Source organism: Daphnia pulex, chromosome 3, assembly GCF_021134715.1.
Source record: "Daphnia pulex isolate KAP4 chromosome 3, ASM2113471v1".
In the NCBI taxonomy this organism is placed as follows: Eukaryota; Metazoa; Arthropoda; class Branchiopoda; order Diplostraca; family Daphniidae; genus Daphnia; species Daphnia pulex.
Genome location: NC_060019.1, coordinates 9966738 through 9992194, shown reverse-complemented (window position 1 = coordinate 9992194; position 25457 = coordinate 9966738). Strand labels below are relative to the sequence as shown.

The 25457-nt window shown below is 44.4% G+C and overlaps 1 protein-coding gene and 1 long non-coding RNA gene across 15 annotated transcripts in view; both read right to left on the bottom strand.

Moving 5' to 3' along the window:
- Window positions 1-522: 522 nt before the first annotated feature.
- Window positions 523-2167, bottom strand: LOC124191049. 2 transcript variants are annotated; one of them, XR_006873245.1, is made up of 3 exons: window positions 1884-2167; window positions 942-1247; window positions 523-878 (listed from the first exon to the last, which is right to left on the bottom strand). It is a non-coding gene; the product is annotated as an uncharacterized LOC124191049 (long non-coding RNA). The 2 variants fall into 2 exon arrangements; XR_006873244.1 differs by having other exon boundaries at window positions 942-1229; window positions 1884-2165.
- Window positions 2168-2554: 387 nt separating this feature from the next.
- LOC124191042 (ankyrin-2-like) overlaps window positions 2555-25457 on the bottom strand; it is a 42373-nt gene continuing 19470 nt past the window's right edge. For 7 of the 13 annotated variants that reach the window (XM_046584005.1, XM_046584007.1, XM_046584009.1 and 4 more), the window contains 17 exons: window positions 22906-23110; window positions 22509-22532; window positions 21658-21847; window positions 21261-21579; window positions 20944-21123; window positions 20659-20842; window positions 20353-20585; window positions 19674-19761; window positions 19481-19599; window positions 18728-19397; window positions 18583-18654; window positions 18400-18507; window positions 15856-15918; window positions 5420-11236; window positions 4604-4792; window positions 3739-3811; window positions 2555-3655 (listed from right to left, as the gene is read on the bottom strand). In XM_046584005.1, the coding sequence (XP_046439961.1) occupies window positions 3598-3655; window positions 3739-3811; window positions 4604-4792; window positions 5420-11236; window positions 15856-15918; window positions 18400-18507; window positions 18583-18654; window positions 18728-19397; window positions 19481-19599; window positions 19674-19761; window positions 20353-20585; window positions 20659-20842; window positions 20944-21123; window positions 21261-21579; window positions 21658-21847; window positions 22509-22532; window positions 22906-23110 (8592 nt within the window). In that variant the 3' untranslated portion in view covers window positions 2555-3597. Of the gene's footprint in view, window positions 3656-3738; window positions 3812-4603; window positions 4793-5419; window positions 11237-11956; window positions 14237-15031; window positions 15608-15855; window positions 15919-18399; window positions 18508-18582; window positions 18655-18727; window positions 19398-19480; window positions 19600-19673; window positions 19762-20352; window positions 20586-20658; window positions 20843-20943; window positions 21124-21260; window positions 21580-21657; window positions 21848-22508; window positions 22533-22905; window positions 23111-25457 lie in introns of all 13 variants that reach the window. The other 6 variants (XM_046584006.1, XM_046584011.1, XM_046584016.1 and 3 more) reach the window with 4 other exon arrangements.

The window sequence follows — 25457 nt, the reverse complement described above, 5'->3', positions numbered from 1 at the left end:
TCTCATTCGTGTTTTTTTGCTCTACCAGTGTTTTCATGTGTTGCAGTCTTGAAATGGTTTCACTGTCGTCTTTGGAGTTTTTACTTGTGCAGTATACGATTGAGGCAACCTGATCTATGTCAGGTTTGATTCAGTCGACAACTGCTAGATTAAATTCCGGCTTTCTGCACCAACAAAATAATAACGGCACATGTTATTATCGCGGTTGGGAAAGTCACAGGCCCCCCCCTCCCTGGGGGCCATAAAAAAATATGTCGTTGTGTTTATAAAAAATAAAATAAATTATATTGATATGAAAAATTCTAATTTTAATTTGCTTAACAAAAAAACGCGTGAGCAATGAACATCGCCAATTTTTATCGAAAAAGACTTGTAAATATATATAATGGTGGTTGTTTTTATAAAGCGGAAAAAAATAATAAAAATTTGGACAGGTAGTTGGTTAAATAGGTGTTTTTTCATAAAAAAAAAGGTTGTGAAATTCGATAGTTTATATGTATATAGGAAAAAGAACAATACAAGTTTTTGATTTCATATTTTATTGTTAGCGAAGTAGTAATTTTTATAATGGTCATATATATGAAGAGCGAACAGGTTTAATACGGTTACATATGGAGGTAGAGTTGATTGCGAATCATAAGGGAAAACTAATTCGTGGTCAAAATAATTTTTCTCCAAAGGTACATCAGATCATTTGCATGGCAATTTCCCGTTCGACCAGACGAATAACCAACGGCCGAGACTGTTTACTTAGGGAAAAGGGAGAACATGCATGCACTTAATTTGTCCAAATCTAATTAATGTATCAATCTTCAATTTCTGCAACCTCGTCTCAGTTTCACCAATGGATCAAGTCGGAACGGCAGCGAACGATTCAACTAAAAAAAGAACGAAAAATTTAGTTAAGCAATAATTAAATGAAACTAGCCATCAAGCATTACCGTAACGTGACAGGTGGCAAGAGACGAGACGACACATCGACAAAAAGCAGCCGATAAAACATACCCGACAACCACCAGGCAACAGACTATTCTGCACAACAGCTCAACACTGCAAAAACACCAACATTGGCAAATAACAATTGAAGAAAGATGTTGAATTTAATGTCTGCACAAGCTCCATTTCAAGACTTCTCGACTGGATAATGACTGCAAAATCACTGCTCAGTGCTCACACCATGAACGCTGCAACACCATTAGCAGCTCCAACATCAAACTAACCAAGGAATCCTATAAATCAAAGGAAAACTATGAACCAATTACATTTTCAAATACAAAAAAGCGCAAATTTCTGTTTTATAAAAAAAATAACAATTCCTTACAAGCTGATTATGATCTTTTCACAAAAGCTCTTATTTAGAAAACTGAAACACAAAGTTGTTGTAAAATGTCGTCCAAAACAAGAATTGTCTAACTCAATTTCTAACAAAAAACACACGAAGCACCCTTACTTTTTACGTAGACTAAAATTTAGGCAAATACTAACCCACTCGAGTTTTCTAACAAGTTAATACACGTCTGCAAAAGGTCTTGCATAACTCAACTAGAAATTGAAACAATTTGCAAAACAAAACCCAATGAAGCTCAGACTTTACTACTCAACGGTTAATTGAAAAATAAAACTCAATTACTCTTTGAAACAGTCACAAAATTTTAATTCAGAAACAAAGTCTTGAATTAAAAAGTTAAGCAACATAAAATTACTCTTTACTGTTCTGTATCACTGCATGGAACGAAACGTGCAACATGCAGCAAGAGACGACATTTTGGAAATGTACAGAAGACCACATGCAGTTGGCCATTATGAATTGGAGGAAATGTTGCACGTATTGAACCACACAAAAAATTACATTTTACAAAATTAAAGAATAAAAGATGAATTACCATGTCTGTGATCACAAATTTCACGTAGGAAAGTACCCAGCAATGACTAAATTCAACCTTCTCGGACAGCGTCTCGGCAGCAAAAGAGTGAGTGTTTCGTCAGTCGTCTCACCACTTTGACAGTTTGATGACCCACCCCCCTACATCCCTCTAGAAAGTAGAAACCAACACACTAGAGCTGAATAGTTCAATCCCTAAACACACTGAAATATTTAGCCACCTAGTGACAGCCCTTAGCAACCACGGACGACTAGAGTCGGACGGAAAATAAACCAAATATTCGTCATCTCCGTGAAATACATTTAGTACATAAAAAAAGCAATTATCGAAAAATTAACGAGCGAGCTTTGTTGGTGGAATAGTTATCGTCAGTCATCACCAAAAAGTTACTGCACAATAACGGCCGATACATTTTTACAGGGATGTGCAAGTCTCGAACGACTCGAAAACCTGTGCACAGATACGGGAAATGAATGGATTTCTAATTTTTTATTGTAATATTGCAATAATTCTTTACTCGGCACATTGCTTTGCGTCTTTTACTCTTTGGGACACAAACCTTGAACACCTCACTTTTTTATCGACTTAAAGCTTCTTGAAATTCTAAAGAAAACTCACATTAAAATAAGATGCACATTTGAACAAAATGAAACGCAGAAGACTATTGCGGCTTGTTGGACAGAAAATGTATTGTATAACCACACAGGATAAAAGAGGGTGTAATATTTTGAAGAGCAATACAATTAACAATAACCCTATTGTTTTTTTTTCTTTTAAATCAATTGACAGCAATGTATAATTCAATTCGCGTCTGATTTGTGTGGGTGTGGTATCGGTATAAGTATGTAAATCTTTATTTTTTATTTCGTCTGCAAGAAGCTTAAAGAAGGTCTACAAAAGAGTCGAAGGAAGAAAGAGAAGGATGAGGGCAGATAGACACGACTGTGATAAATTAAAACTTGTTAGAAGCTTCTATAATAATTGAAAAGCCATTATTTGAAAAGTCAATATAAAAAGCCACGTTTCTCAGCACGAACACAGGAAAAAGGGACGTTTCACACACAATATTAGCTGCTATTATCTTTCTCGTTTCTTCCTTTTTATTTTCACACTCGTCTTTAAAAAAAGAACTCGAGTTCGATAGTATTTCTTTTCTTCGGTTAACATATGTTTCGAGGTCCTCTCTCTAAGTAGGGAGTTTATTAGTCTCTTACGTTCTATCCCTTTTATATAAATGTATATCGCTTGTATACAACTGAATAAAATCGGAGCAGGATGGCAGGTAAAACGGAAAAAGCTGTAGGAATAAATGTCAAAATTTGAAACTGTAGAATTGAAATAAAGGTTGTTGGAGCTCAGTTGATGACAGTCCTATAGGGAGATTTATAGGGAGGAAAGTTTTCAAAACACAACAAGATGGAGTTCGGTCTTACATTTCCTTTTGCTTCAAATTAAAAACTCTCAAACATGCGTTGTAGAGATGTGAGAGGGCCAAGAGGTGGTAGTGATAGAATAACTGCGTAATTTTCAGACTATAATATGACACAAGCACGATTAAGAGAATAGCCTTTGAATGTTTGAATTACTGAGACAATTCAATATTTCTTGGTTTTTCCACAGAAGAATGGCTATTGACTGTTGGTTGGTTCAACACTCTTCGTGATGTTTTCCCGTTCCATCCGCAGTATTAAGATCATCAAGCGAATTTGTCGTTTTAATTTCCACCTTGAGCACTATCAGACCAATCGGGCTGAGAGGGTAAAGATGGTTCGCTGCAATAAATTTTTTTTTTTTTTTTTTTCAATTAGTCGTTTGAATCATTCGTATACAAACATTTTGAATCGATCTCACTAACCTTTCGCTTATAGCTGAACAGGTTGGGTCATACTGCTGGCAGGCGGCGGACGCTGCTGTTTGATCATCAGCTTCTGTTTAAATAAAATTAAATATCGTTCGATCGTTTTAGTTTATGTTGCTGATAAAACGGAAGGAAAATAGAGTGTCGTCCACAAAGAAAAACTACCATTTAAAATAGGTAATGTGGTCAGCACATGAGAGTCGGCATTGAAACTAACAAGATGACCATAGTCGGTACCAGTAGCGAAAAATCAAACGCAAAATCAAAACTAATACTGTACAGTAGCAAATTTCAAATCAAATGATAAAACAAATTTTATCATTGGAAACCAAATGAAAGAAGCAGCAACTGTCGAAAAATTGACCAACTATTTGATGGGCAATGCTGTTTGAACTGGTGATAAGAAATCAAATAGCTCAAGTGCCTAATCTTGGTGACCAACAGACGCCAGATAACACACGGCATTGTTTTTTTTTTTTTTTTTTTTTTTTTTTTGTTTTCTTTGGGGGAGAAGATGACTTTTAACCGATAAACACAAACAAGACAGCATGAGAGAAAGAGAAAAAGATTGAGCATGCAGCAGCATAATGTGCAGCATGCATTTTCAAGCCTTAATAAACTAAAAACCCAAACGAATCTACAATGGTGGATCAGCATGCTTTACAACGATTCACTATGGTGAATGGGGTTCAGCTATTAAACGTGCTAAATGAATCGGTTGCCATTCGTATAATCTCATCGGTCGTTAAGTTTTTTTTTTTTTAATGTGTCGTGCTCGTTCCGGACGAAAGTGCTGCACACGAAAAACCAAAATCAAAACGAAGAGCCGGTGCACATCAAACGAAAAAAGAGTTGTAATGACCAGCCGTAGTTAGTTGGGAATTGGTGGCTTGTTGCCGGCCAAGAGTCGTATTAGGAGCGAACTCGGCCAAACGCCAGTCGTGCTCGTGAGAGTCGACCTCCATCGCTTCCTCATCGTCGTCATCGTCGTCGATGCTGATAGAGTCGCGAGGAGCAGAGGGCAGTTGAGGTTGGACACCGTCATGACGGGCTTCTCATTTTTGGGAATAAAACGGGACGACAAAACAAATAGCCACAATCACCTTCAACTTGTTTTACTTAGTTTAGAATAAGAATACGATGAGTGAAAAAAAACAACGTATTAAGGCAATCGATTCATCATGACGAATAATCACAACAAAATAAAAACGTGAGCGTACAATACGTAGCTTCAATGATCCAATAAAAAACCAACCAAATTTCAAAAAATACTTGGGACCGGTGTGCGTGAAGGGGATTTCAACATGCCGGGATCAATAATTTGATAAAACAAACACAACCCAACGAAACCGCATTCGAACCATATAGATAGAGTAAACCGACGCCACGCGAATGAATAAAAAAAAAACACAAATCTAACGATAAAAATAAAATAAAAATAAAGTAATAATAAAAATAAATAGCATAAATATAAATAAATATAACCAATCATTTACAACCTGAAAATGACCAACCGAGGTAGAATAGTACATTGAAGGGAGAGGTGGTTGTGTAGGAAACGTAAAATTAAGCAGGTTTGGTGTGTGTGTATATACGGTTGCGTGAAAGAGAGAGAGTGAGAGAGAGAGAGAGAGAGAGATTCAAAGTGTCTTTTGGACAATTGAACGGAGAGCTCTACCTGCTCCGCTAGAGGTCATTTCCGGCAGAGGGGTGGACTCCATTGGCTCTGTGGCAGGTGTACTTTGGAATGCGGTCGGGTGGTTCGGGGACAGTGAGGGGGAAGCATGGGAATGCGTGGTAGGATTGACGGCAGTCACGGTGCTGTCCACAACGGCACGCTTGCGGATGACCCGCTGGATGTTGCCGTAGCCATCATCGACTTCGAAGGAGTCAACATCTTCTAGTTGCGGACCTCGGGTCCGGATGTACTCCTCCACCGCTTGTCTGGACGGTAAATTATCTTCTCCCGCTGGCAAATTTTCAGCGTCCACAAAAGCTCGACGTTGCGTGACACGGGTCACAAATACGTTGCCCGTCACTGGATCGGTCACTTCGACTTCTTGAATGTCTTCTCCGGGGGCGAACTGACTCACGAAATCTTTCATTTGCTCATCGACATCTGGGCCGTGGAATGTAACTTTGCGAATTTCTGGACTCAATTCGACTGTGCGAGTCGTTTCCGTGTAGACGGGAGCTCCGGAAGGTGTCGTCAATGTCTCGCTCGTGGGAACTGTAATCGCTGCAGCAGATCCCATTGAACTAGTCATACTTCCGGACATGATTGAATCGGAATCGAAGCCTGTGGCTCGAGAACTGCTCTGAGTTTGTTCAAGCGAGTCAGAAGAACAAGTGGCAGGCCTAAAGATGGCAGTTGGACGTTGAACTGTCGAGTCACGCGGGAGATCCTCTCTGGATGAAGATGGTGCGGAATCACTTGATGATTCCGCACCAACCATAGCTTGAAGTGAATCGGATTCGTGGCCTGTTCGGCTTCGTGCATTTGAGTCTAGCGAATCCACCGAGCTGGGACCGAAAACATCCAGGGAGTCAGGACCTCCAGCCAAGCTATCCGGCTGTTGAATATCATCGGAACTGTATTTGATTTCTGTGCGGATGCAAGACCGATAGATGGCTGCAGTGCGCTGGCTTGTGCTACCACCGGCCAAAAAATCCGGCTCGATACTGTCAACGGAATCGACCGATTCCGTCTTCATGTCGACAACGCTGCTACGAGTCGTTTCATTGAAACTTCCGGTCGATTCCATCCTGGAGCTGCGGACGGTTTCTTTGACTTCGGTCGTTAGTTCCGTTTCAAATTGCTCAATATTCGTTTGCGCTTGACGGATGATTTCATCAATTTCGAACATGCGTTGCTCGTAATCGTCGTCATCATCTTCTTCCGTGTCGTCGCCCTCCCGCTGTCCGGAAAGCGTTTCGCAGCTTTCCGACTCGGATGTCTGACTTTCGTGACCTTCTTCGATTTCAGAGAGTAGAGCGGCCTCTTGTTGTCTGGCACGCTCTTCGAGTTTAGCTGCCTCGGCCATATCGCGTTCCAATCGTTCGAATTCCGTCAACGAATTCACGGATATGTTGTCTCCGCCGCTACTACGGCTACCGATGCGTCGTCCGTTGAGTGACTCTTGAGAACCGGAACCGTTGCTCTGGCGTCTCAATTTTTCAGCGTGCAATTCCAACTCGAGTCTTTCGAAATCTTGGAGAGAATCAACCGATAGGTCGTCGACGTCACCACTGCGGGTAAAATATCTCCGCCCACTGAGCACGTCAAATTCAGGAGTGCTGCTCAGTGATTCCTTGAGCCGGCCGACTAGACGATCAGAGCCATTGAGACTCTCTTCATCTTCTTTGCCTTCTTCGATGTCGGCTAGTGGTTGAACACGGCTGGGAATCGGCTGGAAAATTCCTTGCGCTGCATCTTCAGCCTCTTCGAATTGCATTTCCATCCAACGTTTCTGTTTCTCCAAATCTTCGATGGAATCCTCAACTTCAACTGCGGCCGCTTCCTCCTCTTCATCTTCAGTTCTCTCAAAAGACATTTCGTAATTGTAACCAGCCATGGATGGCGGATCGATACGTCTAGCCACCAAGGCCGGAGGCGATATTAGTTCTTCTACATCCACTTCCGGGTAGTCAGTTTCTTCGGGTTCCTCAGGAAGCTCAGGAAGTTCAGGTAGTTCTTGTTGAAATTCTTCTTGGTTTTCTAGTTCTGGTGCTTCCAGTTCTTCCGCCTGGACGTATTGTTCAAGATCTTCTTGTTGCTCGTACTGTTCCAATTCTTCTGCCTGGACGTACTGTTCCAATTCTTCTGCCTGGACGTACTGTTCAAGCTCTTCATCTTGTTCGTACTGTTCAAGCTTTTCTTGTCCTTCGTATTGTTCAATCTTCTCTTCGTGCTCTACCTGTTCTGGCTCTGCTGATTCCACACCATAGCCTTCGTCTTCTTCTTCCAGCTCCTCGTCGGAAGGCACTTCTTCGATGATTTCTTTGGCCAATTCCGACAGGTCAGCACCGGCAACGTTCTCCGGATAACTAAATCGGCGATCGATGACTGGACTAGCGTTCTGGACGGTAATATCGGGCACCATGGAAGCGGGCAGTGCCAACACTTCCGGCTCTACTTGCGCTACAACACGGCGCGTAGTGATTTGCGTATTGATGGATTGCGTCGAATCGTGTGTCACGGTCGCTGAGGTGATGGTTACTTGACGACTGACGATCCCCTCCACTTCCGTTCCGGATGCCAAACTGCCCGATCGACTAGTAATAGTGGATGCGTCTAAAGCTGTCACTGCCGCTTCATCTTCTTGTACTTCCTGGTCGACTTCTGGTTCGTCAGAAAGCTGATCATCTGTGTCTTGTTTGACGGCCCTTCCGCCCGCTTCAATCACAGTCGACGACGTTCCGTCAGAAAGCGTAGATGTAGACAAATAAGCCGCTTCATCAGTGGTTGACATGACGTAGTCGAATAATAATTTTTCGGCCTCCAGGCTGGACTTCAAACTCGGCGATTCTTCCGAAGGAGTCGGTGTAGTGGGTGGGGAGATTCCAGTTTCACGCAAGGGTTTCGGTTCCGGGTGGAAGGTCATTTCTTGCGATCGTTTCATTACGGGCGGAATCAAGTCTTCGGCAGGATCGTCGTCGTCTTCGTCTTCTAGTTCGACCATTCCTTCATCTACTGGACTGATCATTTCAAATGGACTTTCGGGTCTGCTGTCTAGTTGTTCTTCTTCATGTTGAACCTCTTCATGTCCAACTTCTTCATGTTGGACAGTGGGGATGGAAAGATCGCTGGCTAATTTAAATTGAGCATCCATTTGATTCAAATCCAGCGAAACATCGGTAGGAGTGAGATCGCGATCGGTTGTGTCTTGTTCCAAAGCAGAGGCCATTAGTGTCTCAGAGTTCTCAGAGGCCACACCGGCCGTAGAGTCTAGTGACTTCATCGATTCCCGTGAACTAACTGAACTGACGGCGGAATGGAAATCGCTAGAATTGACGGATCGTGAAGATGAGGAGAACGCCGTTTCGTACTCGGAAGAACAGGCCGTTGTAGCTCCGGCGCTGATGAGCGCATCTACATCAGACGAGGTTGGGCGGCTGGGACGTTGTCCGCTCGTCTCCACAGCTGAGAAATAAATCGTTTCCTCTTCTTTCCTTGTCCACGTAGTAGACGTTTCCTCGTACGAAACGGTTTTGTTCTCAGAAAAAGTAGCGGAAGAGTCAATCTTACTTCCGGAGGATGTAGTAGATGTTGTTTCACGTTCAGGACTGTATACTTGCTCCGGGCTGATTAATTCTTGTTCGTGACTGACTTGAGACGCAATGTCCAGTTCGGGCAAAACAGTACGGGAGGATTCTTGAATATCCACACGGAATTGTTCGTGTTGGATGGATGTTTCGTGAACTTCGGAGAGTGACCAGTTGATGGTATCTTCGACCACATTCTCGACACTGGAAGTGGCGGTTGAAACTTCTTCTCGAATATCTACTTGTCGGATATATTCCGATATCTTGGCTTCGGTTTCTTCTTTGAAACTCAATGACTGGGGAACATCTTGCGGAACGTCTTGAGGAGCGTCTTGCGAAGCATATTGAGGAGCGTCTTGAGTTGCGTCTTGAGGAGCGGCTTGAGGAGCGTCTGGAACAGCGTCTTGAGGAGCATCTTGAGGAACATCTTGGATTGTTTCTGTTTCTTCTTCGACTGATTCCCCGGTTTCATTATCCGGTGTGGTCGAGCTCATCATTTCAGCTCTTCTCGGAGCTTCTACTTTAATCTCTTCAATCAAATTCTCTGCCATTTGTAGGGCCTCTTCTGGAGTCAATTCCCGATCGACCTCTTCCTGGAAACTGAGTCCGTAGCTTAATACTTTATCTTTGACTTGAGATGGATCTTGTTCATCTTCTTCCGCTTCTCCTTCACTGCCGTAAGTTTCCAAATCCTGCGAGTCGAGTGAAGTTGTCCGGCTGCGCGGTTGACTAGATACTGGACATTCGTCAACTTCTTCGGCCACGATCGCTTCTTGTGGCATTTCAAAGGTCAAACGTCTTTGTGGTGACGAAGGGGGCGAGGCCTCTTCTTCTTCTTCCTCCTCTTCCGGTTCTACTGGGGCATCGAAATCCGGACCATACGTTCCAATAACGTAAGCTTCGCCTCTTGCTACTTCAAAGGGGCTAACAGATCGAGCAATGGCGGCTGGTTCATGATCGATGTCGATGTGATCAACGCCAATGAAGGCCGTGTTAATAAAAGCCATTCCGGCGACTGTTTCGCCTTCTTCTTGCGATTCGCCACTACTTGTCACTCCACCACCGAATGACTCTTGATGAACAATCGAAATATCTGGCACTTCGTGTTCTTGCGAATCCACATTAACTTCAACCGAGTCGGCTGTAGTCCAGTCTCCGGTTGTGGATTCCGCTGTAGTAGAGTCTTCAAATCCGCCGGTTGGTGCCGATTCAAGCGGAGGTGAATCCGCAGGCTGTTGGCGCTGGTCGTACTGGAATTCTTCGACAAAGACCGGTTGGCCATCCTTGTAAACAATTTTGGAAGATTTGGCAAATTCTTCCGTCACCACTTGGCGGCCGCCAGGAAGAACGACGCCGGATTGCGATTCAACATCTTCAGCGCGCAAAGAGACGCTCTCATCGCCACTGCTGTAGATGTACTCTTCTCTTCCAATGCGCTCTCGATGTGACGAACCAGTAACGGTTTCTTCCAAGACGATTGGATTGTCAAACTTACCGCTGAGTCGAGTCACCGTCGTTTCTTCTGTTCGGACGGTTTGAATTTCTTCCACTTTGCTACTCGACTGATCAATGGGATGCTGAACGAGTTGCAGCTCTTCGATTATTTCTTGGCCAGCAGCTCCCACCGATTCGTGGGTGGTGTCGATGACAGTCTCTGAAGTGGACACTTTGGTGATGGTGTAACGGCCGACTTCGTAGATATCCTCTTCGGACAAAACAGCGCTGGAGCGCTCCGATTTAGTCTCTCGCTGTCCGACTGGGCCGAAAGATTCGTCCGTCACAATGAGGCTACTCCTTTCCGATTTGGTTTGTCTCGTTCTGGTTGATGATGACGACGATGTGGACGAAGTTCCTGATGCTACTTCTTCCCAAAACTGTTTTCGGACAGAGTAGCTCTCGACGTTCTCCTGAATGGAAGTAGGGATGGATTCGGCGGATGATCCGGCGTTGACATCAGTTGACGATGGGTGATCGGCGCTGGAGAAGTAACCTGGAATCATTCTGCCAACTCGTGGAGTTGGGACTGGCATCTTACTGGCGGATGTCTGTGGCTGTTCTGAAACAGAACGTGACAGATTTTGTCGTTTGGACAGCACCGGAATGCGTGAGGTTGGAAGATTTGTGGAGGTATCAGCTGTTTCAGGTGATTGGGATTCAGGTATGGGTGGATTAGTGACCAATGACTGGTGGGCGGATGCGGCTGTATTACCTGCCGAGGTTAGTCTGGCATCTAAAAAACGTACAGGTACGTTGCAATACAATTTGTTTTTGTTTTTTTGGTTCTTCAGTGTCTCTTTAAACTCATTTTATACTTTATTATAACTTATTGCACACATCTTAATAGTGAAATTATCAGCTAACTTTTATCATAGAATGTAATTAAGAAATATGTGTAGATCTAAACTTTGAAATAGGAATAACAAGTTAGTTGGTCAGTTCATTTCCTTGTTAGTAGAAAACAACTAACTAAATCAATCAAGGGTGCGGTTATATTAAGAGGCGTATCGGAAATTTTGGTTAAGTCGATAAGGCATAAAACAATACCAACCCCGACTTGACAAACCCAGACTATATATAATTCCGATGTCATTGCCTACCTACGCGATGCAGAGTTATGGCCAATACGATAGACAAAGGCCGTGAAAAGAAAAAAAAAAGATACAATTTAAAAGCCTGCAATCCGGCCGGAATCTTGTGTCGGGAAATTTCAAAAGTATTTGCATCCAGGGATTCCCAGGCAAAGCAGCTCAAAAGGCAGAGGAAGAGGGCGACATCTTTTGATTCTTCATTGATTGTGATTCTTTTTTTTTTTTGCAAGGTGGAATGGTGTGATTTTAAAAAATGTGGATGCTGGATCAGCAGTGATCATGCAAAACGGGTTCACGGAGCCTTAAAAATTAATTTAAAAAAAAAAAAAAGGAAACCGGAATCTCCAGCTCGTCGGATGTACCTGTGGAAGGGAACTGAATTCGACAAAAAGATGATCCGATAAAAGGTAAATCGGTAGATTGAAAGCTGGACTCGGGGACGACCGTTGTTTCGAAGGATCGATGTTCTTCTCTTTCCTCTGGCTGAAGGAAAACGGTTTCGAATAGAGCCGAAGCTAAAATAGCCTCGGCCATCCGCTCAGCTCGCTCATCCAACGGACTCTCGTCGGGTGTTGGCCGGTGAAGGTCGTTCAAAACGCTGGCAACGCGGGCAGCGTGCGATTTGTTTTCGATATCCTCCTCTTCCGTATAGAGTTCGTCCACTTCCTCCATCACATCTCCATCCGGCGGAGTTCTATCTAATTCCGGATTTTCCTGCGGCTCCGCTGGCAGCACGGGCTCGGTTTCCAGCACCAATTCCGCTTCGAAAACTAATTTCTCTTCTTTTTCTGGCTCAGATTCGACAATTGACGAAACATTTTCGGCTTCCACCACTGAAGCCGTTTGTGAAACTAGCTCGACTTCCGGTACCGCTTCGATTTCTAGCGACGATTCTTCCTCCAGAACAGCTTCGGGTTTGGCAACTTCAAATTTTTCTAGCGTACAATCAGAACCGATTTCCAGCTCCGTAGCCTTGTCCAGCACTGGGTCGAGATCTGATCCCGGTTCCATTTCTAAAACGGACACAGAATTTTCTTCCTGCACTTGAACAGCATTCTCTATTGAATTGGACTCTGGAATAGGTTCAGGGTTTTCTTCCGGGGAAAAACAGGATTCTGAATCCGTTTCCGGCGACGAAATCGGTTCCAGCAAAGCTTCGGTATCCTCTCTCAATTCAGGAGCCGCTTCCAGCACTAATTTCCCCTCGGATATCGACTCCATTTCTACAACAGGTACGTATTTTGTTTCCAACACTGATTCCAAATCTGATTCATGTTTTATTTCTAAAACAGGCTCATGACTTTCTTCCGGCACTGGAATAGTTTTTTCGCATTCTATAACTGGAACAATTTCTGCGAGTTCAGCTTGCGTCGATGTCGACGATTCTGAATCCGACTCTGTTTCAGGTAGAACTATCAACTCGACTGGAGTCGCTTCAAGCTGCTGGTCGACCAACTTGGCATCTGATTCCGGTTCCGAGACCGGCCTCGAACTTTCTTCTAGAACTGGGATAGTCTCTGACGCTGGAACGGAAACAAATTCAAACTCTGGTTCTGCTCCTGTTGTCGCTTCTGGCGCTGATTTTACTTCTGGTTCCAACACTTGTTCGATGGCCGATTCGAGACTTTGTTCAATAGTTGATCCCACAATTGGTTCCATTGCCTGCTCGACGTCCGGTCCTGATTCTCGTTCAAGAATTTGCTCCTGATCTGTTTCACTGGTCTCTGGTTGCGAAATGAGTTCCAGAACTTGCTCCAATGCTGGAATAGTTTCCTCGACTGAATACGGTTCTGCTTCTGATAAAGGTACTGATTGTTGATCGGAAACGAGTTCAAACTCTGGTTCTACTTCTGTTGTCGCTCCTGGCTCTGCTTTTATTTCTGGTTCCAAAACTTGTTCGATAGCCGATTCAAGAATTTGTTCAATAGTTGATCCCATAATTTTTTCCATCGCCTGCTCTACTTCTGGCCCCGATTCTCGTTCAGGGATTTGCTCCTGCTCTGATTTACTGGTCTCTGGTTGGGAAACGAGTTCTAGAACTCGATCCAAAACAGGATCGCATTTTTCTTCGGTTGCTGGAACAGTTTCCTCGACTAAATACGGTTCCGCTTCTGAAAAAGGCACTGATTGATCTGCTTCTAGTCTTAGTTCGAGATCTGAGGTCAGTTCTGTCTCCAGAGCCGGTTCAGATTTCGATCCCAGTTCTTCAACGGGCACTGGAACCGATTCGGGCTGGATTTCAGGTTCTGATTCCGGTGCCAATGGTACCACGAAGTCTGTTCTGCGGATTCTCGTACCGGGAGAGCCGTGCCGGTCCACGTACGTATCAGGTAAGGAAAGTGGACGAACGACTAGTTTACTACGGGCACTAAGGTCTTCCACATTGATGGTCGTCGACTCTGTTCCGCCGGGCGGAAGAGCAACTTTCTGGAAGTAGCGCACGGCTTCGGGGCTTCCGTAAATGATTTCGGGAGTTATGCTAGACTCGGAATCTTCGATCGGACGCTCCGGCAACTCTTCCGTTTCAATCGTCACTTCCGGTTCTTCTATCGTCGGCTGCCCGTATCCAAGAAGATCTGCTTCGCTAAGTTCACCCACATCGTCAATCACATCCGTCCGCACTTGATCCTCACAGTCTGAACCTATCGACATTTTTTTTTTCCAATTTCCATTTTTTCGTTTGATTTTGTTTTTTTCCGGTCGGAGGAAGGGTGAAAATAAAATGAAAGAACAACTCAATTAACTTAAAAGTTCCAAAAAACAAAAAAATAAACTGATTCAGGTGGGAGACGTGAATTAATTGAGGTTGCTTTTGCCTTTGAGGGAAACCCCTTCATCATCCCCTGGATGCCCATACTTATTAGTATGTAAATTTCTTTTGACTTATTCAGCTAATCTTTAAGATTATTATGGATATTATCTATCTTCTTTTTAGTTTTCAATTCAATTTACTACGCTTCAAGTCAATGACAAAAAAAAACAGCCCATGACGTGCTGAATACTCCTAATCCAATTTCAATAATGACATACAAACTAAGTTGATATTGTTATGGGGTTTTTGAACCTCGGGGAATTATATATAATCGATATCATCAAGCCAACAGGAAGGATGCGGAGTTGTTTCGAGTACTTTGGTCTTGGATGCTTCAGTCGGGACAACGAAAAAAGAATAAATCGTCGGATTACAAAACTGTTGTCGTACGCATTCCGGAATTTCTTCCCAATTTTGTCCTATGACGATGCAGCGATGCACTGGGAAATGTGTGTGATTTTTTTTTTTTTTTGTTCTCTCTCAAACTCTTCCCCGGAAGAGAAAGAGAGCGGACCCATGCCGACGTTCAGCTACAGCGAGCGAGCCAAATCAGGATCGAACGGGTGAGTAGTAGGGAGTGAATCCATTCCAGTAGGTCCATCCGGTTATGTTTTCTCACTCTTACCTAAAGCTGGGCTGGCCGGCCTCTGGTGGTGTGCGAAGGGTCGGCGGGACTTTCGATTGCGTCGCTCTGGGACCTGCGGGGAGTGAGTGGGCGACGAGGAAGGGGATACGGAAGACGTGGTGGTGGTCGGAGAAGGAACTCTGCGGATGAGAGGCGGCGGCGAAGACGAAATTGGAGGAGGTGAGCTGCTGCCGGACTGGAAGATGCGCGAAAACGGGCCGGAGGATTGATGGCCGGGGGGTAAGTCAACAAACTCGCGGATGCTTCGGATTTCAATGGCTTGCTTGCCCACGTCGGCCGTTTTGACCATCAGTTTCACTTCCGCCTTGACTGGCCGACCTCCTTCCATCAGCTGGTAAGGTCCAGGAGTCGATGGAAGTGGTGGCGGCGATGAAGAGAAATAACGTCCAGCCGAATCGGCGAAGCGGAACGTGGGACTCGTATAGACAATGATTTTTTCCGATTCATCCGCACTCATCTCGTCATCCGCCGAACTAGGGTAGGGCGAAATCTGAATCCGCCTCAATTCGCCTTCCGCCGGATTCCAGTTACTCCTGGACGTCGATTTAGCTGAAGCTTTTGTGGCCATCAGAGTGACCCAATTCCCCCACGTTCCCAATCCGATTCAACATCCGGAATATAGCATAGATATGTATACATGTAAGTAACACCTCAATAGATCGACCCGCACTTGAAACATCTTAATTGATTCTTAAACTTAAAAGCTAAACTCATTGGAAATCGGTATTGTCTATCTGTTAAATTAACTTAAGTTTATTTGGCAAATTAGTAGATAGATATTATCTTGAATTAAATTCACCGACCTGATACCGCTGCTGGTTCATTGGCTTCCACTTCTTCGGTCCAGTGTTCTTCCTGGACGTCTACTACTCGGAACGGATGTAAAAACAAAATAAATAAAAATAAACAAAAATATACACAAGCGAGCTGGGTAAATGCAAACAGACTACGCCTAGAAAGGTAGGCTGGGGGGGGGGCACTGTGGCACTGGCAACAATCGTTCGGATGACATTTGCTTTTTGGTTTTTTTACAAACGGCCTAGCCACTTCTGACCTTGATTCATCTCGTTATCGCTCATGTCCATGTCTTCCGTGTCTGTGAGGATTTCGGCGGCCATAACGGGCGGCATCAAGCTATAATGCGATGCAGATTGATCCGGTTCATTATCCTCGGCTCCTCCCTGGTCTTCCGCTTCCGGATCCATGGACAGCGAGTGGCGCTTAACACGGACGGTGCTTCCGGCAAACATCTCGATTTCCGGAGTGACTCCGCGGGATTGTTCATCTGGCTCGTCCTCGCTGGCGTTGATGTACTCCACGTCGGACACGCCCTCCTCTCGCTGGCTGGAATCGACGAATCCCAAAAGTCCTGGCGATCCAGTGTACTTCCGGCTGGTGACACGGCCGTTTTCGTCCTCCTGGATGGTCACCACATGCTGCTGGCCACCGTGAAGGGCTGGGCCGTTACGAGGAATCACTGGGGCCGGTGACGGAGCTTCTTCCTCGACATTGTCGATGTCTTCGACGTCAGTGAGCGGATCGTCCGTATTTTGCGGAATCAGCAAACCAGATCCGCCGATCGGAGGCGGAACGTAATTCTCGTCCTCCATTCCGCTAACCGATTCCACGTCCGTCAGTCCCAAACGGGACGAACGGCCGCTGCAATCGTAAGATTCCGTCTCGCTGGTCTCGCCAGTCACCGTAATGCCCGGAGTCAGACGGACGACCACGGATGGCTTCCCTTCTTCGTCGTCCGAGAACCGGAAATCTTCGACATCCGTGGCGCCTTCCTCTTCGTGGTCGACGCGCAACAGCAAAACGTTGCCGTACGGAGTGGATCCGGAATGTGACTCGGAATCCTCCACACCGGAAACACTCTCCACGTCGGTTAGAGGAGCGTCATCCGCATTGGCGACGGACAAATGAGACTGGTTAGCCGACGATGCCGCTCTCTTCTTGGTCCTAGTCTTCCTCGTCTTCTTGCGTCCGGCTGCTGACTTGGGGCAGAGCAGCATGGAGCTGCTGCCGCTTTTCGCCGGATAATGAGGCGCTGGACGCCCGGCCCCCTCTTCTTCCTGATTGGAAGTGCTCACATCGCCTCCCAATTCCAGCTGGCCGATGAGCTTGTTCATCTCGGAATTGTCGGATCTGTACTCCGATTCGTCGCCAGAGTCCTCGAAATCTTCGACGTCCGTCAGCGCTTCCATCAAGGTGAGCTTGCGTTCGCCTGCATCGTCCTCGTCGTCGGCATTCGACAGGTCGGAATCATCCAGCGTAGCCACAACGCCTTTGACAATCGTACTAACGTGCGTGTTGCCTTCGTGGTCGTCGATGATCTGCGTAATGGCCGGCTGAAGGACGGCGTCGAAAATGGGCGTGAAATCTTCGACCGGAGTGCTGGACTTGCTGTTGCCGCTGGATCCATCATGCTCGCATTCCACCGTCTCAACGTCCGTCAGGCCGCTCTCGTCGCCGTCATCGACCAACAGGGATCCCAGCGATGGCTTGACCTGGCCGTCAGAAGGTTTCCTTTTCTGCTTCTGTCGGCGACGCATCCGCGAAGCGATCATCGACTTGGCCTTGTTAGCTTCTTCGCTATCGGACAGCGAAAAATTCTCATCTTCCGCCTCGGCTGAGACAGAAATCAACGGCACTGAATCCGCCATAATTGCCAGACTAAAATTGTTGTCGAGTGTCTTAAAATTTCACGATCCAAGATGAGGCGAAGATGGACCAGTTGGCAGTGGAGCGGTCGGAACGAGACTGGAGAGGTAAACTGAACATTTGGCCTGACGGTAAGGCGGATGGGAATCCCGCAAAGTCGGACAACGACCGGCTTCCTACTAATAAGCTGAGCAAGGAGAAACAAGAGCGAGACGGAAAGGTCCGCCTCCTTACGAAATGTTCACCGTTGAAAAGGCTCGACATTGCCAGGGTCTTCTTATGGGAATAGGGATCGCAGAATGGCGCAGTGAGGATCGGGACAAGTGGATCAACTCTCCCAAAAGAAGGAGGGTATGGGCTCGACGCGTGATCCGATGAAGCCAAACGCGTGCAAAGAGACGACGGGTTCGTTGCTTTTTTATAATAATCCAGTTAGGTCTTGAATGTCACATGTTCGAAACAAAGAACGAAACAGAGGAAACAGACCTTTCTGGATAGTTGGACGCAAATTAGGTTCAAGGGTTAAATTTTTTTTTTTTTTTCAAATGTCATCACGATAGATGTCGCCAGTGCCATACACACACCAAAAATAATGTTTCGCTGGGGCGGTAGGGGGGTTGGAGAAAAACCGGTCAAATATATTGGAGAGAAACTCATTTTTGTCCTGGCAATGATTAACTTACCGTGAGAAGTGGCCGAGGTGTCAAGATCCTCCGAGCGTAATGTCTCTGACTGGGCTAAAGCCACCTGCGCTGGAACGGCTTCTGGTTGTGATGTGTACATCTGGGATTCTGCAACGAAGAAGAAACATCGTTTGAAAAAATGAATAAAATTTGAATTTTAAATTATGTGTTAAGATTCCGTACGTGTGAAGGCTTCGATTGCTTCAAACGGACTTGAAGGTGGCGTCTTGGAGGTGGACATCCGCACTTTGGCATCTAAAAATCGATTGCAAACATTTTTTAAGGTTCATGTATTAAAAATTTGATTTGAAGTTGATAGGCATTTTACCATTGTTCGATTTTGGTTGTTCCAGCGATCGACTGAGCAGTTCCGGCGAGAATTTGTTGACATCGTCAATCTCATCTCCTTGTAGGGCGGCTGTGAATTCCTGTTCGAGAAACTGGTCATCGCAGGTGACGGGTTCGTCGGGAGGATTCCAGAAGGAAGCATTCAAGGCTTCCGGTTCGTCAAAGACGCGTTGCTGTTGACGGGCTGGCGTCGAAGTGGCCATGACCGCTGGCTCCTCCTCAACTTCCTCTTGCTCTTCCTCAGATTCCTGTTCTGGCTCATATGTTCGCGGTTGTTCAACGGCCGCAACACGCTCGACCGGTGCAGGTGCCACGCAACTGACTGGTTCCTCGGCGGCGAACGAAGACGATGACGAGTGCAAGACTTCCGGCTCGTCGTCGATGGGCTGCTGTTGACGGGGTTTGGGCGCCGAAGCTGCCACGACGACCGGTTCCTCGACCACTTCATCCCCTTCTTCCTCTTCCTCGTTAGTCGGCAGTTGCTCCACTGGGATGTCTTCCGCCAGCGGATCAAACATGGGCGTCGGGTGAGTGTCGATGACGTAGCGATCGATCACCCGCTCCTCCACGGTCGATTGGCGCGTGCCCCACGGTTCGGTTTCCTCTTGATAAATGTCTCCGGATTCCAGCTCGTGCACTGGCTGAGGAATCTAGTCGAGCGAATTCCAATAAAATGAAGACGAGTTATTTACGGATCCAAAATAGTTAATGGACATAGTCATCCATTAGATACCTCGATGTCTTTTTCGGCTTCTCGCGAATCGCAAATGCCTTTCTCTTCGTGGAGAATGATTCGCTGGGAGACGGGTTCGGCGTCGTAAGCTTCCTTCTGCGGAATGTCCGTCTTGATCTCTGCAATGACAAATGAATTCATGTCTTGAATGTCGAGTCAGAATGTTTGAGGCCAACACATTGCCAATATTTACCTTGTGAGATGACTTCCGACACTTCCTGCAAATTCAACTGTTCCTCCTCTTCGCGTTTCTCGGGAATTTCGTCGATCGATTCGGAATCCTAAATGGATGGAAAACGCCCAGCTTTAAAATCGATAGCTCTTCGTGCAGTTGATTGAAATCAGAGCGATGCAGAAATAAAAGGTTTCTCTCGCATTCCCAATCACTAGTCAACGGGGGACTGACAAATATAACTACAGACATCAAACGTCTGTTAATTGATGATTAAGGTGACCATTTACTAAGGAATAGGAGCACAAAACACACAAAAACACAAGGAAGAAGAAATTGCGATGTGATGGTTCACGTTGATGGCATGCATGACGGCATAGCATGTTTTTTTCAGAACGGATGAAAAGACAGTGGACATCAGTCAGGAGGTGAGAGCCTTACCTTTAAATCTCTCATCCGCTGCGATGGGAGAAAACGGACCGGACCAGAAAACAACAACAACATTGAAACTTTTCTCTTTGTCAAAGGTATGAAAGCATTTTTTTCTGTTCCATTGAATTTAGGTTATGGCTGGATAGTCAAGTTGGACCGAGCCAGAAATTTTTGACAGGAAAGCACAGCATTCATCGACACAATTGGACGGACGGATTAGGGGGGAGGGGTGAATGGTGCGAAGGGGGAAATGAGATTTGATCGATACCTTCATCAGATCCTGTTCGTCGAAGCTGACGTCGAGGCTGGTGTCACGCTGGAGAGTGTTCCTTGTACTGTCGGCGCCCAATTCGTCTCGCAAATTGTCGAAACCGGATTGATCCAGCTGGGTTTTGGCCACGGCTTTCTCCAAGTCGTCCGTCACTAATTCCACGTTGTAAATGCACCGATTGACGATGTCGTCACGCCCGATTTTTCTCAGCGCTTTCTCTAAGGCGTTGCCTAAATCATTGAATCATATCATCAGTTAAGATGCGGATGAATACAAGAAAATCATTTCACTCCTTATTTTTACCGGTGACTTTATTTTGTGACTGGGCCATCCACAATTTGAGCATCACCATGGCCTGTTGGGTGGTGTTGTCCGGGTACTCGTTGTCGATCAGGTTCAAATCAGAATCGGGAATTTCCAGGCACTGGGCCAATGGGATCCAGTCTCGGCCGAGCAGGTTACAAATATCCGACAAGCGCAAATCCGCCTAGTCGATTGAAAATGGAAATATAAAACGTGGCCAATTATTATGCTAGTTCAGCGTTAACCCTATTCAATGTCTATTGATTTTCTTCGTTTTTTTTTTACTTTGTGAATGGCTTCGGGCCGGTTAGTGGCGTAGACGAGTCCCACATCATGAAGGAAGCCGTATTTTTTCTGCAGCGCCAGCAAGTCCGGCTCTGAACGGGCTGTTTCGGGCGTCACTGTGCTGGGCAATACAATGTTCAAGTTGCAGATCGGCGTCTGCGGTGGCTCACCTCTTCCGGCCTGTCATTCATCGAAAAGGTCACAGATTTAAAAAATAAAATAAAATAAAAACGGCGCCAATAATAACAAAACCGCTTCCGGATTTGAAGCCCGTCAGAGGCGGATAAAAGCTGATTTGATAGGACCAAATGTCATACCCTGGCTTCTCGCATGAAGGCAATACGCCCAATAGGGTCGGCGTGATTATCCTTGACTCGGACGGTGAAAGGCAGTCGGTTCTCGCGGAAAGCTCGGAAGGTCAAGGCCAGCTGCTCGCCAGACTTGGTGATGGGCACCAAATTGCCGGCGAATTCCAGATATTGCGACTTGGTCTCCAAGACTTCCACGTCTCGGCTCTTGGCCACTTCGACAAAGTGTTCCTGCTGCTCCAGCGTCTTCTCCTCCTTGTCGTCCGTCATACAGAAGACCCTCAGCCGGGCCTCTTGCGGTTCGTGCCGCTTGGCGAAGACGACGAATCTACATTCATCCATAATCGGAATGAAAAGAGTAAATTCATTTGAAACAGAAAACCCAAAACGGGCGGTTGAAATTTACTTGGCCATAAAGGGAACGTTGATAGCCTCTCGGTAGAGGTCAGTGGCCATTTTGGCGGCTTCCGCTACGTTGCGGCAGTCCATGAGCCAGAAACGGGCCGAAACGGTGGTGGTGAATGAGACGCAATCGTTGACAAAGGTCAGCGGGGTCGAGCCGGTCACATCTTCCCACTGCGCTCGTGAAGTTCCGCCTGCAAAGACATTCCATCAAGAGAATCAATCACCCGGAACGGTTATCACAATCACTCGACACGGATTCGGAACGGAATCGAGCAAGTCCAACAAGATGATGAATGATGACATCAACTAATCAAAAAAATTCAAAATATGGGGATCGGAAACCGAGTAGATAATAAACAAGCGGATGCTGTGTGCAATGATAATAACGGAACAACCGAATGTCTCTTGGCCAGCAAAAGACCCTTGAATTTTTTTGTTTTTTGTTCAAAGATAAAAGAAATTGAAACAAGCCGGAAATGGGAGTAGACTAGCCAAAAAATGACGATTCTTCTCTTTTTTGGTTTAACGAATGATCGGACGGAATAAATTTTAAAAGAGAAAAAAAAATCATAAAAATTTACGAAAATGTCAAAATTGATTGCGGGATCCGTCACGATGACGTCCCGTTTTACGAACAGGAAGAGAGGGAAGCCGACAAAATGCGGGCCAACGAAACGCGACTTGAGCTGGCGAAAAGAGAAGGGATGGAAACGGGAAAAGTGAAAACGGATGACGAAAAATGAAGTGTCTTAAAAAAGAAAAGAATCAAAATACAAATGAAAAAGTTTGAAAGAAGAGCATAAAAAAGAGAGCAGTCTTAGTTTTAAATATAGATATGTATTTGGTAGATACCTGTCGATACGTCAGCGGCATTCCCTTTGCATTTTTTAATTAACGGAAAACGAATGGAAAAAAGAAAAGGAAAAATTCCAAGAAGAAAAGAGAAAGAAATAGAAAGAGAGATGAGTTTGTTTCTTTTAGATAAGATGGTGTCCGAATCAAGTTAGAAATGATAAATAAAAAAAGAACGGTGACAACTTAAAAAGCCTTAATTGAAATCAAATTAGAACCTTCCGCTCAAACTGAATTGAACTACTACGGCGCTCATACAACGAAAACCGAATTGAAAATCGGGGTAGGGCGGACAAGGGATTAAAGTGGATGGCCAAGAGATCCCGTTTTTTGTACGGATTTTTTTGCTTTCTTTTTTTTTTTAAATATAATTAAATTAAATTCAGTTGTCGCTCACCTGTGATGCTGCAGAGGAGCCGCAATGTGGGAGTGTCACCGCTGTATTGGTTGATCATTCCGCGGGCGGCTGCCTGCGGTACTGGGATCGTCAAAGTGATGGGCCTATGGAACTTCCTCCTGCGGGGCTCCACCGTGACGATGGGCGAGACGGCCACCCGGTTGCCCAACAATTTCACCACCAGTTCCGGTTGAATCGGTTGAGCCTATTTTACACAAATTTCAGTGCCGGGGTGAAGAAGAAGAAGAAAAAAAAATGTGTTACACACACCCTGCTCTGCCCATCACTCTTTTGTTTATTTGTTCGATTGTCTCATTGTCTTTTCCTTCTTTTTTTTTTTTTTTTTTTAAATTAACTGTGTGTGACTGCGTTAACTATGTGTTTATGTGTACGTGTTAAAAAGAGGGCAGGGAGAGGAATTTTATAAAATGATATTTGTTTCCCCGATTCAAAATTCCGACTCTGACGTTAGTATCTCATTATGTGTCGACATTCCTACATTGAAATGGCTGCGTCGTGAAAACATGTCACTGGGGATGGAAGAATCCTTACTACTTGGCACAAACTTGCGCCGTCTGAAGCCAATTAAAGGAATCAACGAGAGCGGGGGGAGAGAGAAAAAGGTGTGCGTCACGTGTCGAAAAGCATCATGCAGCAGCCTCGAAGCCTTCAATGGAATAATAATAATTTAAAAAAAAAGGGTACCCAAATATAACATCTTTTAAAAATAAATTCAAATAAACAGTAAATATAACAATGTCGAAAGCCAAAAACCACCGGACATACGAGAGACAGACAGCCATGCTTTTAAAATAAAAATGTAAATCATTCGGATTGTTGAAAAAAAATTAAGTAATGTTTCGATCATTTCGTAATTCTTTGTAGATTTTTTGGTTTGTTTCTTAGATTTTTTTTCTGTTGTGAAATTGATGATTAGGGGGAAAACGGAGAAAAGGACGAGGTTATTGGTTAGTAAGGTTCAAGTCTCGCACCTGGATTGGTCCATTTTATTGAAAATCCCGATGTTCCAAAGCAATACATTCCAGTTAATAGACATTGAAAAGAGTTAGTTGGAAAAAAAAGAATGGAAAAAGAGAGAAAAGATGGATCAGATTTTTTTTTTAAAGGAAAGATAAGTTTGTTTTTCATGGTTCCGGATATGGAAAAATAAAACACACCTAGTGCGGAGACTGGTGGATTCTTTTTGCGTTTAGCCGAAAAAATGGGACGAACTAGTTTGAATTGCATTTTTGATATTTTTCAAATGTCTGTTTTAAACTTTTAATTTTTGAAATTCGACATTTTGACGTAGAAATCTTTAAAAAAATAAGAATCCGAGTGTTTTAAATACATCATAAAGATATCAAGTAGCAAAAATAAAAATGAGGAATTCATATTTGAATGATTTTTTAAGTGAACCGGCCGCACATGAAGTTAAGTTACGTACTCGCATCTCTTCTTTCCTTTCCCAAATCTTTTTCAATCTAAAATCTACTAGTTAAAAATTTATAGACGATTTGGAACTGAAAAAGGTTTGGTAGAGGACCAACAAAAAAAAAATCTACAATTCTCCAAATGGGGGGAGGGGGAAGTGATATGGTAAAAATGGTTTAAATGTCAGGGGGAAAGTAAGTGAGTAAGAATCTCAACAAAATCGAAACGCAAATCACTTTTGCTGTTTAGTTTTTGTCTTATCGATTTCTCACGGGGTCGACCGTTCATCCAGATATGTTTAAAGGCAATGTCTCTCATGTTTCATCCGCAACCTTACATTTTACATATATTAAGCATATTACGTTCATAGGATAATAATAGAGATTCATAGAGATTCTTTTTCAGTTCCAGTCGTGAGAGTCCAAAGCCAAACAAGAGAGCAGGAAACCGAAAGAACGAACGATAGAACAAGAAGGAAAAAAGTTGTCGAGAAAAATACAAAGAAGAAGAAGAAGAAGAAGAAGAAGTAGAAGAACTACAGAAAGCAAAATGCAGTCATTCCAAAAGCATGCAAATTGATTTAGCACACCAGACTCGATTTTGAATTTTTCCCGCGTATGAGATCATCAACATTCACCGTTCTCTCAGAAAAAGAAGCTACTGAAGATTGTTAGTCGAGACTGGAGGGGAGGAGAGAGATTGGAGGAGGTGATTTGATTGTTAGATTCGAGGTTATACATTTGAAACAGAAACCTAAGAAACAAAAAGAAAAACCAAAACCAAAAAATAAAAGTAAAAATCAATAAAAAAAATATCCGTTAGAAAAAAAAAAAAATAAAACCGTCGCCATTTTGATTGGAGATTTGTTAAAAAAATAATAAATCTGACTAGGATATCGAAGGCTGCAATGACTTGACACACACGGGGCTAAAAAAAAGGATTCAAAGTAGAGGATAGAGAGGTATCCAATTGCTCATCAAAATCTTCTCTACTCTATGGGGTGTGTACGCTCGTGTTTCGTATGACTAGACTCTCGTTTCAGAACGAGATATTTTGTATGGACTAGAAAGTGCGAGTCGAAAATTGATTAATGATGGCCCGTTACACTCTCGAATCAA